Source organism: Mustela nivalis, assembly GCF_964662115.1.
Source record: "Mustela nivalis genome assembly, contig: HAP1_SCAFFOLD_2358, whole genome shotgun sequence".
In the NCBI taxonomy this organism is placed as follows: domain Eukaryota; kingdom Metazoa; phylum Chordata; class Mammalia; order Carnivora; family Mustelidae; genus Mustela; species Mustela nivalis.
In genome coordinates, this window is record NW_028134307.1 from 5386 (window position 1) to 19102 (window position 13717).

General features: G+C 44.1%; 2 protein-coding genes across 2 annotated transcripts in view; one reads left to right on the forward strand and one right to left on the reverse strand.

Annotated features, from left to right (window-relative positions):
* Positions 1–537: 537 nt before the first annotated feature.
* Positions 538–6549, forward strand: LOC309858419 (eukaryotic translation initiation factor 3 subunit J; the record flags this gene model as incomplete). The annotated part of the gene is made up of 4 exons (XM_082751122.1): positions 538–652; positions 2910–3071; positions 4365–4438; positions 4767–6549. Coding segments are annotated over 4 exons (483 nt in total), but the record flags the coding sequence as incomplete, so codon positions are not given.
* LOC309858418 (spatacsin-like) overlaps positions 6445–13717 on the reverse strand; it is a 54015-nt gene continuing 46742 nt past the window's right edge. The window contains exons 20-28 of the mRNA XM_082751121.1: positions 13091–13289; positions 12536–12673; positions 11558–11691; positions 10832–10939; positions 9194–9362; positions 8666–8754; positions 8340–8495; positions 7507–7658; positions 6445–7069 (exon numbers count right to left, since the gene is read on the reverse strand). Coding sequence (XP_082607247.1) covers positions 6889–7069; positions 7507–7658; positions 8340–8495; positions 8666–8754; positions 9194–9362; positions 10832–10939; positions 11558–11691; positions 12536–12673; positions 13091–13289 — 1326 coding nt within the window. The 3' untranslated portion in view covers positions 6445–6888. The remainder of the gene's footprint in view (positions 7070–7506; positions 7659–8339; positions 8496–8665; positions 8755–9193; positions 9363–10831; positions 10940–11557; positions 11692–12535; positions 12674–13090; positions 13290–13717) is intronic.

Genomic DNA, 13717 nt, shown 5'->3' on the forward strand with positions numbered 1-13717 from the left:
AGTTGCTAAGCATCCGTCTCTTGGTTTCAGCTCAGGTCATGATCTCAGAGTCGTGGGATTGAGCCCCATGTCAGGCTCTCACTCGTCATGGAGTCTGCTTGAGATTCTCCCTTTGCCCCTCGTGCTTGCTTGTTCTTTCTCAAATAAATAAAATCTTTTTTAAAAAAAGATTTTACTTATTTATTTATTTGACAGAGATCACAAGTGGGCAGAGAGAGAGAGAGAGAGTGGGAACCAGGCTCCCTGCTGAGCAGAGCCCCCCCCCCCCCCATGTGGGGCTCGATCCAAGGACCTTGGGATCATCACCTGAGCTGAAGGCAGAGGCTTTAACCCACTGAGCCACCCAGGCACCCTCAAATAAATAAATCTTAAAAAGAAATATCTAAAGTGTCTAGAAGGATGCCTGAAATACAGTAAACACATTATAAGTGTTTGCTATTATTTATGTGTTTATAAAAAAAATTCACACAATACAAAAGTGTACTGGTCCATCATAATGCCTGCTGTTTAAAAACTTCCTTTCTGTCTTAATTTTAGTTAGAAGAACCTGAAGAACCTAAAGTGCTAACACCAGAAGAACAATTAGCAGATAAACTGCGACTAAAGAAATTACAGGAAGAATCAGACCTTGAATTAGCAAAAGAAACTTTTGGTAAGTGCTGGTGATTGCAGTGAAGTATTGAAGTTCCAGGTGAATACTGTGGAAATGTTACCAAATACTAAAATTTAGAAAGTATATCCTTTTTTGAAATAATAATATTGGCTTAGATATTAGAAAGTAGTTTTTTTTTTTTTAAGATTTTATTTATTTATTTGACAGAGATCACAAGTAGGCAGAGAGAGACGGAGAAGCAGGCTCCCTGCTGAGCAGAGAGCCTGATGTGGGGCTCGATCCCAGGACCCTGGGATCATGACCTGAGCCGAAAGCAGAGGCTTTAACCCACTGAGCCACCCAGGCGCCCAGATATTAGAAAGTAGTTTTTAATGTTTATATTTGAGATTTCATTGCTTAAGGTGGAGTGAGATACATGTTCAGATTTTTGAAAAATTGTTTTGAGTATCAAGTAAAAGATTATTAAGATAAGTCATTAGATCCAAATAGAGTATACTACTGCTTTAAAGGTTTTTTTTTTTTTTTTTTTTTAATTTATTTATTTATTTGACAGACTGAGATCACAAGTAGGCAGAGAGAGAGAGAGAGAGAGAGAGAGGAGGAAGCAGGTTCCCTGCTGAGCACAGAGCCCGATGCGGGACTTGATCCCAGGATCCTGGGATCATGACCTGAGCAGAAGGCAGAGGCTTTAACCCACTGAGCCACCCAGGCGCCCTATACTACTGCTTTAAATATATTTATCAACTGGATGAAATTTGGATGAAATGTGAGGCTTGTACTTTGAGGTTTAAATTTCGAACTGACTATGGGGCTGTGCCTTTGCTCAGAGTCATTTCTTTCTGTGACCCTTCTTGACACTCACCATGCCCTGTCTTTGGAGGGTTTCCATTTCTTTGTGCCACCCTTGCAGCTGTGGTTGGTACATGAGATAAAAGATACTTTAGGGTCTTGTGCCCAGTTGAGTTCAGAGTGCTAGGGGTAAAAGGTAAAGTAAGAAACATGGCCAAAGAAACAGATAAAAGCTCTCATTTTGTTTAAGCTCATTGTTGTTACCTACTGAGTACTTTTCAGAGTAGAAGATCATGTTGAAACATTAAATAACTTTGAAATTGAAACCTAGAGCTAAGAAGGATATAGTTATCTTGATTTTTACCCCCCCTTCCTCTTTTTAAAAATGGATCAAGCAGGCTATAATGATCCTTCTCCTTTCTGCGGGAGGTGTGATTTTTCTCTCCATGAGTTGCCAGCAATCTCTGAGGAGTGGCTGTGATGCTCCTGTACTCTGGTGTGTGCTTGGCATGTTTTAACTGCACTCATCTCATTACAGAGGGCATGCAGCTATTATCCAGTGTCTTCATAGGATGGTAATAGGCCACCCATATGTTTTATTAAAGAGAAGAGTTTACCTGGTACCCATAAATTCTAATATGGGACCACAATTATAGATTAAAAGGCAAAAGTATGCATTCATACAGGCATCATTTGGTTAATAGGGTTTTAATGTTGTGTTTCTCATGCTGAAATACTGAATCATTGATATTGTTAATAACTAATTCGCTTTACTGTTGAGGAGGATCTAGAATATACTGTCTCTTAGCCTAGAATTCTCTTAGGCCAGATTTATTTTTCCTTTGGGTTTTAATACATGGTTTACCCCTGCTTTGCCTCTGGAGTCAGTTAGCTGATACTTTCACAGGAACCATCTTTAATTTTTTTTTGCATTTTCCTTCTCTCTGCACTTTCCTGTGCGCTCTTCTTAGACCTATGCTTTAAGAACAGACTATGGGTCTGTTCTTAAAATGTTTTTAAATGCATAAAACAAAATACATAGTTTTACTTAGTGAGGAAGCCTACTGAAATAGGTATCAAAATATTAAAATAACTTGAGATACAGTAAGAATGTGCTTCTTTATTAATGCATTAACTAAGAGCCAGTGTCAGATCTAATTAAGTAATATAATTTGAAAACATTATTTCAGGATAACTGCACCTGTAATGTGATATGAAAATACCTGATCTTTTATTGGTAACAGGTTTTGCTAATATCACTGTGAATCGTTGCCTATAATCAAAATGAAAGGAAATGCTACATTAGAGGTTAGTGAAAATAAAGCTATAAATTTTTTTCTGATCCAAATTCACATACCTCCTGATCACTGTCCAAGGACTTCAGTGGACCTATGTTAAGAACCTGTGCTTTAGCATGAAGTAACAGGGTAGTTCAGCTATCTAGTTGGTTTATAAATGTGAAAAAAAAACCTTTCTGATATTTTTAGTGCTTCCTCTTCTCCTGCAGGTGTTAATAATACTGTTTATGGAATAGATGCAATGAACCCATCTTCAAGAGATGACTTCACAGAGTTTGGAAAGTTACTAAAAGATAAAATTACACAATATGAAAAGTCACTATATTATGCCAGTTTTTTGGAAGCCTTAGTTCGAGATGTGTGTATTTCATGTAAGTAATTCTAATCTCTATCTTTGTGGGTGGATTTTAGGAAGGGCACATCATACTCAGGAGGATGGAGGTTGACTATTTTTTCGCATTCTATAATAAATGTAGGATTGATTTTTAGAAGTTACCTTGGGAATGTTCTGCAAAAAGCATGAGTGATTTTGTTTTTTGAGGCGGCCCTCTTCATGTTTTTAAAATGGCTTCCCAAAAGGAACATCTGAGCTTTGCTGACCCAGCAGCTAACAAAATACTAGCTTCTTCTTTTATCTAATTATATCTTAAAGGGACTAAGGAAGTATCTTTTGGGGAAAATGATCCCTGAGCATATGGAATTTTAGACCTGAGGGAGACCACAGCAAATGTCTTTTCCTTTTACAAACAAGGAATCCTGTGACTTGGTTTAAGTTGCTCAACAGAGCTGGTCCCTATTGTTTCGGTCCATTGGTATGGTGCCATGCCCTGAGAGTCCTACATTTAAGAGGCAGGGTGTGTGGGAGTTAAAAACCAGGGGTGGAGTGACACTAGTGTGGAAAGGACTGTTTTTGCTGGTATTTGCTGCTGTTAGGATTGAGAAAAAGGAATTCTACACAGTGAACTTGAAACTGGGTTTTCCTTGAGAAGTCTTTACCACACTGGAGGTTCTGAACTTGATCAGTGCTGTACCCATGGTTGGTATTTTATTTGCATGTACTTTTTTCCCCCCCTATTTTTGAAGGTGCTCTCAAATGAAAACTGAAACACTTTTTTGGTAGCTGAAAACTGGTATCTGTTTCCAGCTTGCTGTTTCTCTAAGGATGGAAGGATGTGTTGTCCTGTAAACAGGCTTGTCTGCAGTGGGACACTAAGATCTCTGAGGCGCCTACTATTTTCATTCTAGTTCCTCTGGTTGAAAATGGAGACTACAAGGGGTGGAGAGTTGTCATTTGTAGTTTTAAGAATCATTCCGCGTTCATTTAGCCACTCCTTACTGCGCATTTGAGGACTTGTTGTGAAAAGGCATGGTAATCTTCTATATGGTTCCCCCACCCCCAATTCATGTGCATAGATTGAGTAAGGAAGTATGGTAGGGAGCACTATGAGCTCTGAAGACATTTTTCCTTTCTCTTTGAACAATGGTGTCTTGGTTATTACAGGTTATTATAAAGAAATTTAAGTAGTTCTGATTTGTGGGCCTAACCATAGACTGAATGATTCTTTACCGTCCTACGTTTAACAGGACAAATTCATAGGCTTTCCAAAGTTACTGAAGTTAATCATGGCCAAATTAGATGTGGTATTCTTTTTTTTTCCCCTTAGTGGAAATTGATGACTTGAAAAAGATTACCAATTCATTGACTGTGCTTTGCAGTGAAAAACAAAAGCAAGAAAAGGTAAGAACGAGCATGTGGAGGAAATGCATATTCCAGGAGGACGGGGATGTAGGCATAATATTCTGAACAAGTGTAGTAGGAGCCTGAACTAAAACTTTAAGTTGGAACAGAGCAGGAGTGAGTGCCTTTACCATCCTCTTGTTTACAGACACGTTCATGGTTTTCTTTTGGGAATTAATAGAAATTGCCCAGGGTTAGGGTCTGGGATCTCCTTTTGAGAACTAAAGCTTTTTGGTACCAGAGGCTTTGTTTGGTATCTGAGGGTTTCTGTACCAGAAAAGATACTCCCAGTAGGTAGGCTCATAAATTCACTCTCTTTTGTCTTTAGCAAAGCAAAGCCAAAAAGAAGAAGAAAGGTGTGGTCCCTGGAGGGGGATTAAAGGCTACCATGAAAGACGATCTGGCAGATTACGGTGGCTATGATGGAGGATATGTACAAGACTATGAAGACTTCATGTGACATTTTCTCTTCTCCTGGTGTCTTCTTTCTGTTGCCCACAATCCCTTCAACATGTAGCACAACTTCCTTTCCTTTCAGTTCTGCCAAATGCTACAATCAGAAGTGCAGTATCTTTTGTGCTGGTTATTTAACCCCTTGACACTTAGGTGCTAATGTGCGAATGAGGGAACTTGGATCTTGCTGCCAAGGGGTTAAAATTGGGAACCTCAGTCGCTACTAAATCATAGTTTAAAAAAGAAAAAAAAAAAAAAAACCACAAAAACCTAATAATGTTGTCATTGTTGCTCTCTGATTCCATAGCAGCAGTCACTGAATTGGAAACAAAGGTTGCAACATGACAAAAATTGTGTAGTATTTACCAGCACCATTCAGTAATACAGCCTTAACCATACCTCCTTGAACTACTTCATAACTTGTCAAGAAAAGCAGTTTGCGGCAAGGGCATGTGGTATGCACCTAGTATTAAAATTGCTTTGTCTTAAAATTAAGCGTGAGGATATTAAAAAAAAATACATTGTGAAGAAGACTGCTTATCTCAGAGTGAAGATACAACAGCTGAAAAGCACTAGCTTGGTATTTAAAAATTAAATGACCAGACCCTCCAACTTTGAAGCTGAAGAAGGTAAACCTCTCCATTATTGCACTGCATTACAACTTGTGGAATCTCTCGAATGCATAGACTGTCTAGTTCCTATTTATCAGACTGTTCTACGGATGGAGTGCTTCAGATGGGGGAGGGAAGCTCTTTACCTGTTTTATTTCCCTGATTTAAGTGACAATTCTCCTTTGTTCTCTTAGGCTGCAGTGGAATAACTTTTAACAGGGTTTTGGCATTTCCTTTCCTTTATAAAACATGCTCAGCAAACTGCACCAGTTGACTACAGTTTGGTAAATTGTTATGTTAACAATTATGACATCTGCAATGTTTTATAAAAGCAACTAATTTAATAAAATCACTATTGTGAGGACTTAAATTTTGTGTTAACTCCCAAGAGATAGTTTTCGAGGGTACAGAACCCAGCTCTTGGGACTAGAGTTCTCTGTATACTTACAAAGCTTAGTAAATGCCTAACAAGCTTTAAGACAAAAATGATGTGCCAGGCCCTGAATAGTGTCACCCTAGAGCAACAGATGTATAGGGCTGCCTTCCTCTTATTTACTTGGGCAAATTAGTAACTAGAAGAGCTTATTTATTTGAAGTAATTGAGCTTATTACTCAGGTTATGGCTGTAAGCACAGATTGGGTGATCTTTATTATATATTTTCTGTTAAACAATTTAACCAAATTTGTGGTGGGAGTCTTTTTTGAAACCACCAGAGAATCAAAAGCAGGGGCAGAACAAAAAGATGTTTTAAATTTCTCTTAAATAGGAATTAGCAACCTCAATCAAAGCTCTGTTAGACTGCTGAGTATAAGAAAGGACCATCTGAGTGATCTGAGGAGTGGACAGAAAGCAGTGACTACACAGCAATAATTACAGCAAATAAAGATTATTTTAAGGCAGACAAGGGCTAAGATTTCCTTGGCAGTAATAATGACATACAGTGAATTTAAAATCTATTTTATTATAGAGATCAGTTTCTAACAAATGAAAATGTATCATCTGTTCCTTAACTCTGTAAATAATATTAAATTCCTTTGAAACTGGAATCTGCAGGCACAGGTATTCTTTAATCAATACTGTATCTCTAAATAGAAGCCAGACTTCAGGAAGATGGAGCTTTTGATCTTAATACCAGTATCTATATAAGTGGTATAGATGAACAATCACTTTTAAATAATTTCCTTGTGAAAATTCTCTCATTCTTTACCCACTGTTCACAAAGGACTGGTTATGGTCAGTCCTGGGGTTTTACAACTTGAAAACAAATATCCCCAATGCATTATCCTACTCTGATCACAAACATCTGTCAGTACCTCATCTCAGTACCAGAAAATAGGCGCCTAAGACATCTCCACAATAACCACCCTCCTGTCATCTGAATCCACCTAACCTGCTAGCATGTCCTTCAGACAGCAGCCAGTCTGAGGGTCCTTCAGCAGCACATTTACAATGTCAAAAAATTTGTGTTCGTATGCGAGCTTGTAATATAGGTAGACATCTTCACAGTATGTGAGTAACTTCTTCAGGTTTTTCACAGCTGTGTCAGCCAGTTGATGTTGTTTGTATCTAGACGAACATAACATATGGGTTACAATCCTGCATTTGGAGTGAGGCCTGTCACTGACACAGCTATTTAGAGAGGATCCTGGAATTTGAGAAATTATTTAAGACTAGTATTAGGGGGTACTAGATAAACACTGAAATTAAAAATGTTACTTTCATGCTCTCCTTATTTGGAGTAAGTGCGGTACTCCCAAGGGGGCCCCTGAGGTTTAGGGTTGTCGGTACCTCAGGCAGGCTGAGTAGCTATCCTCCCATTTTAAATACAGAGCACTGTGAGGACACCGTTATCCATCTGTCTGCATAACTTTGTTAAATGAGCTCTTGCTTCTGGGGATTCTTGACATCTGCCATCTCAGGCAGAGGTATCTATAGGCATGTTCTATTTAGCCATAAAATTCTTACCTATGCCTTACTCAAAGCAGAGGCATTTTAATACTTACTTTTTGGAAATCTCTTCAAATATACTAGATCTTAATAGCCTTTGCTGCTTAAATTCTTCCAGGTAATTAAAATCTCCTTTAAGAATCACTCGTTGGTAGAGGATTTCTGCCCAATCGGGAACAAAGTCATAGGCCTCGGCCACAATAGAAGCCTTAAAAGGATAGAGGGGAAGATACTGTTAAGGCCCTATTTGATGTAAAACTGAAGGCAAGCTGTTCTAGAACACAGTACTGTGCATTCGCAGTGAGTGTGGGCATCACCAATTATGCTGATAGGGTCTATGTATTAGCCTTGGGGAAAAGTTTGACATTTCTCTGCCCTTAAACCCCGTCTTGTAGTGTTTTTAATCTTCACAATGCATTAATAAAAACTGCTGAGAAACAGTATTTTTCCCCCTAACGCAACTGTGTAAGGAACAGGGGAAGGGCTGATTTCCTGATAACCCATTTCTCATTCACGGGCTAAATGCCAGCCTCCCAAAAGCCCTGACTCCTGCTACCCCAGGTGCACCATTCTAGAAGCAGTAGGGCTGGGAGATGTTCAGCCTGCCAGCAGGTCTGCTCCAACCCCAGCTGTGTGAGCAGCAAGGCTGTCTCCCTGTCCCTGGCCTCGTAGAGCAGGAAAAAAGACCGCAGCGCCTCACCATCCTCCAACCTCTGCCCAAAAATGTACTAATTAACACTGCCATGGAATCAGACAGTTCAAGTTAAAAGCTTAGAACTGCCCTGGTTCTGTCACTAGCCTTGACGCCTCAGGCAAGTCACTCAACCTATGGGCCCCAGGAGAGGGACAGCAGGAGCGGATGCTGGCTAGGTTTCCCTTCCTTGCTTACCTGGTAGAACCGAGGTAGAGCCATGAGACAGTCCATCAGCTGGTGGCGGCCCAGGTTGATGAGCATCGTGTTCTGGCCCGTGTTCAGAAAGTGAATCTGCAGTGTTATCAACTTGGTGAGCCGGTGACAGTGCAGGGCCTGTCGCACACAGGAGTCCTGAGGAACAAAGGTAGAGTAGGCATAGATAGAAAGACGGTTGCCATCTCCCCTGCGATTCTTCCAGCAACTGAACTAACCCCTTCTGACCCCAGTAGACCCCTTTACTTGGAAAAGCCCAGGGACAAAATCGCATCCTAAGGCTGCACTGGAATAGGACCTGCTGTTACCTTGGCGTAACTCTCCGCCGCATCCAGCATCAGGGTCAGGGCTTTCAGCAGCAGCAGCTTCAGGTGCTGCCCATCCTTGAGGCTGTCCTCTGCAGTAGAGAAGGAAACCCACCAGGTGTGTGACTCCCAAGGCCGCTCCCATCCCAGTTAGTGATGTGGGCTGGACTGGAAACGTCCCCGCCCCCACTCACACTGGGAGGCAGGTACGACTTGCTCCGGTAAAGGCTACCGGGCTGAGGTGTGCACACACTGGTAGGCCTCCTCCAGTTCTCAGAAGTATCAAGGCAGGCTTGCATGGCCTCAGCAGACACACTGCTTCCTGACTGATGACACCCCAGCTGCACAGACTGCAGATGGGGCTGATGCCTTCCACATCCCCTTCTGCCTCCCGCCTGCTCCACGAGTGGCTATGAGCAGCCACAGTGGAGAGTGGTTTCCTGGTCTCCTGCCCCTCCTCAGCCCTTAGAACCTGGGCTGGTGGGTGGCGGGCGGCACTGGCCCGGGAGCATTGCTATGACACGTGCTCACCCCAGGGCTGGGACTCGATCAATTTCAGCTGGATGCAGGCAGCCGCCTCATGGTTCTCCCCAATCTCCCGACACATGCTGAAGCACAGAGCAATCATGTTGTGCTTCTCACTGTCCCCAGGGCGGCAACGTTTGATGTAGTCCAGGAGGGCCGTCTTCAGGGTGCCACTCTGCCCAGGAAAAAAACAGGGAGTACCGGGGTCAACCAGTGACTGCAAGGCAGGCATGACCAGCTGAGTCCCTTGGTTCACAAAGTTCCTTAGAAACTCTCCCCAAAAGAAGATAACCGAAACTAAACACAGAAGCTGATGCTGCCTGGAGTATAAGAAAACAGGCGCATCCTCTCTGCTGGTGAGAATGTGAATGGTGAAACTGTTGGAAGGGAGGACCTAAAAGATGTGCACATGCGCATTACTCCAGCAAGCCACGTCGAGGAATCGACCCCTTAAGGAATAAGCAGAAAGAAGTGCTGAGATGCACGTAACAAAGATATTTAACAGCAGACAATCAGAAATCCAGATGTCCAAAACCAGGGCTAGGAGAATACCATGTAGCCATTAAAACCAGTGTTGATTTGGAAGATACTCATGACATGCTTATTAAGTGAGAAAAGCCAGCTCTTTCATATCTACACAGCATTAGTAAAGTTTTGCTGAAACTATCTAAATATGTATGTATCTGTGTTTGTGGTACCTGTGCAGAGAAAGGGCCTAAACCAAATTGTTAGCAGTGGCTGTCTCCAGATGGTTGATAGATAACAGAGGGCTTTTTTCTGTGGCGTGCTGTTTTCCAAGTGTCTTTACACTGAATATGCATTACTTTTGTAATCAGAAAAAAAGTTACTAAAAGAATATTTACATTCAGAAATGAAAATACCTCAAAAACAATCCTGAAAACCTTCTGGGGTATCCTGAAAGTGTGCCTAGGTCCAGGACTCGCTCCTCTCCTGACAGTGGGACTGGATTGTCCTGAAACTAGCCCAGTACTGGGGAGACTTTTTCTACTTCATCTCTTTAGTCCTTCTGGACTTGAGCCCACGTTCCCGGAAGCCAAAAATGTGCCTCGGTTTTTAAGTCTTCAGAGGTACAGTAGGCTGAAGCAATGAATCAGCCAAATGAATGACTTGGAAACAGAAGCTCTGTGACACACCAGATGTCACAGAGCATGCTACCGACAGACAGCCTGAAGGCCTGGCATGTCCACCCTCGGCTTCCAAGCCTCCTCTGGGGTCATCACCACAAATCGCTCTGCAGCCTTCTAGGGCCAGGCCTCAGCATTCACTTCCTAAGGCTTTCTCATGGTTCCCCCCGAAACTCTCCACTTCTGAGCTGCTTAATCCACTTCCACTGACCTCACTGAAGTGGTTCTTGCCCCGCCAGAGCCGGCGTTCAGACAGGTGACCGAGGCTGAGGTGGCAGTGCGCAAACTCATTTTGTCTGTTACTTAATGTCTGTCGGCATAATCGCTACCTGGCCTGAAGCTAAACTGAAGGTACAGGTTGCAGTGCGTGTCCTAGGGAGTTCATTCCCTCCCTCTAGATGGAGGGCTCCACCCTGGTTAGGATTATTCCTGACAAGTCTGAGACTCTTAAATGTCAATAGTATACACTATCCCGGAGCTCAAAGTACTGTACACCTACCGGATCCAACTTCTTCCTCATCAGTACTTCGAAGTAGTGCTTTTTATGCAGCAGGTCAAATATGTAGGTCATCTCGTTGTACCTTCCGATGCCAGTGAGGAGGCGCACCTGGGAAGGGCAAGGGCCGCCTGTGTCAGCAGCAGCTGGAACTCTCTCAGCCAGCCCACTATTCCCCTCCAGTGTGGCTGCTTCCAGATGCCAAGCTCCAGGGGAGCAGAAGGGCTCATGCCAGGCCGCTGTTCTTCACTCCCTCCTCCCTTCCTGTGGACCCAACAGGGCCCCCTCTGGAGGATTCAGAAAGGCCGGTCACTGGGATACAAGGGGCCACTGCCGCCTTTGCTTTGTGTACATGTGACTGTAAGAGCTGACATGCCACCAGGGGCGTGAGTCCTCAGCTCACTTCAGACAGAATGCAAATCTTGTTTTGGGGTGAAATACAGCTGACTCAGCCCTCTAGAAAAACTAACTGCCCTGGCAAGGGGGTGGGCCAGCCCTGGAATATGGCAGGGATACTTCTGAGGGCTGCTCCTCTGGAACAGTCTCTGACTGTGACAGCAGTCCTAACCTGGAGCAGAGGGCTGAGCCGCCCAGCCAGCCCCCAGTGCGGGAGTCATATCCAGATGGGCACCTGCCCTAAGACCTCACCAGCTCTGGACTGGTTGCCAGCCTATCCATTCTCTCAAAACTTTCCTCAGAAAGGAGGGCAGGGGGTCAGGGGCTTCATACCATCAGCCCGTACTCCTCACTGGGGGCCAAGTGTTTGTCTGTGAGCAGCCGGGCAGCTTGCAGGACCCGGATGATGCCCTCCATGTGGCACGTGAGCGTGAAGCAGTGATGGGCCAGGATCAGCAGCTCCGCAGCTGGGGACATGAGGCGGTGGTTAAGACAAGGCTATGAACCTGGGCAGGCCCCCCACTGGTCCTCTGAGATCCTTGACCTCACCAGCTTTGGAGTAAAATTTGACTATATAAAACTTTAAAAATGGGTATACCCTGGAATCAGGAATTAATCTTAGGGAAATAATCATGGATGGGCATATAAACTTGCCCATAAGGATGTCTGTCCCAGTGTCTGAAACAGCAGAAAACTGGAAGCCAACTAAAGGTCCGGAATTAGGGTATAAAATTTTTTAATTCTATGAGAAATACCATGTAACCAGTAAGAAAGATATATAGAAGAATACTATCATGGAAAGCATGTTCATAAGGTAATTATAAACAGTCTACACATGCCATTTTTGAAAAACAGAAACCTATAGACTCGCACAGAAGATCAGAGGGACACATACTACTGACTCCCTAGAACGAACTACAGACTTGTGGAAAGCCAGCAGGCTTCGAGGTCACCGTCTGGGTCCCTCTGCCACGTAACAGCTACAAGTTCCTCAATCTCTCTAAGCTTCAGTTTCCTTCTAAAATGGGGATGGTGATCTCTGCTGTGTGGGGTGATGGAAGAGGAAGCTAACTGCCAAATGTTACCAGGTTGCCCTCTTGTGCACTTTCACAGTTGGGGCTGCTTTTCCATGTATGTTTTTCTACATTTTCTTCAGTGAACTGCTGGCTCTCCACTAAGAACTTACACACCCCAGTGGGGATCCAGAGCAGGAACAAGGATCCAAACAGTGTTTTGGAAAGGCTAACGCCAGAAGACTTCTTGGAGACCTCCCTGGGCCTCCAACATAGAAGAAAACAGCCAAGAACTTACTGCAAGACAGTTCCCCGTGGGGAACAGAGGAAATCTTGTCCAACAGCTTCATGCCTATTAACGTGCGATCTTGACACAGAGTGGTCAGCTGAAGAAATGTCTGGCTTTCCTCTGCTGGAGCGAACATCTGCTTCTGTCCTGTACGTAGAGAAAGATGGGGAAAAACATGCGGCTTTAACCTTGCAAGCTGAGAGCAAGGTCAGAGTCCCTGGCTAAGAGGCCCACTCTGCCCAGGCCTGGGCACTGGAAGGGGACATCAAAGGAGCCCCCAGGACAGCTCCCTGCTCTGCTGAGCTCACATTCCTTGGCCTGGTGTCCCCTCAAAGGTCAGCAGTAGCTCACTAGCTCAGAGAAGGGCAAGGCTGCTCTAAGGGTTAATCCTAAAACAATCCACGAAAAGCAACAACATAAATGCCAAGTGTTCTCCCGGCAAGTGCAACCTGGCAACGTCAGAGGGTAGTGTGTGGGAGGCATAAGGGCGGAGCACCCACGTCCTTACTGCTGGGACTTGAGAATGTGCTCTCAGGGGCTGGGGAGGCCTGTCTGGTGGGGTACCTGTTCCCTCTGACGGGGTCAGTAGCTCTCGGGTCACCTCTTCAGCCACAAGTTCAGCCACGGTATCTGGCTTGAGGCCCTGGGTGCTGATGAAAGCCTGGGCGCGCCTGCATCGGTCCGGCTGCCGAGAGGCCAAGATAGCCCGGAGCATGGTCTCACCATCCTGAGTGGCCACGTCTGTGTAGGAACAGCCCAACTCCTGAGAGGAAGGCAAAGTTGGTCAAAGCTCCTGTTAGGAGCCAGGAAAAAGCTAGCAAAAGACAGCCCTTTCTGAAACCCCACATGGGCTAACTCTATGGTTTGCTGAGCTTAGAGATCTTGCACCCCAAGCAGAAACCTCAGAAGCAGCCAACACCATTTTCTAGCCCTTTTCTTTGACTTCACCAATGAGCTGGAGCCAAGTCTTGAAGGCTTGTCTTCAGAAGCCATCAGGTGACTTACATCTTGTTGAACACTGAGCTTTTTAAATGTTATGACATGCAAGAAAGTTGGATAAAAAGGCAAGAGGCCGCCTTCTAATCTTCCCACAGCAGTAGCAAAACCCTCCGTCTCCAGAGAAGCCCTTCCAAAGAAGGGCTTTAGTGCTTGGCATTGTGCCCTTGTGCTCTTCTGCTTCTGAGAGTGTAT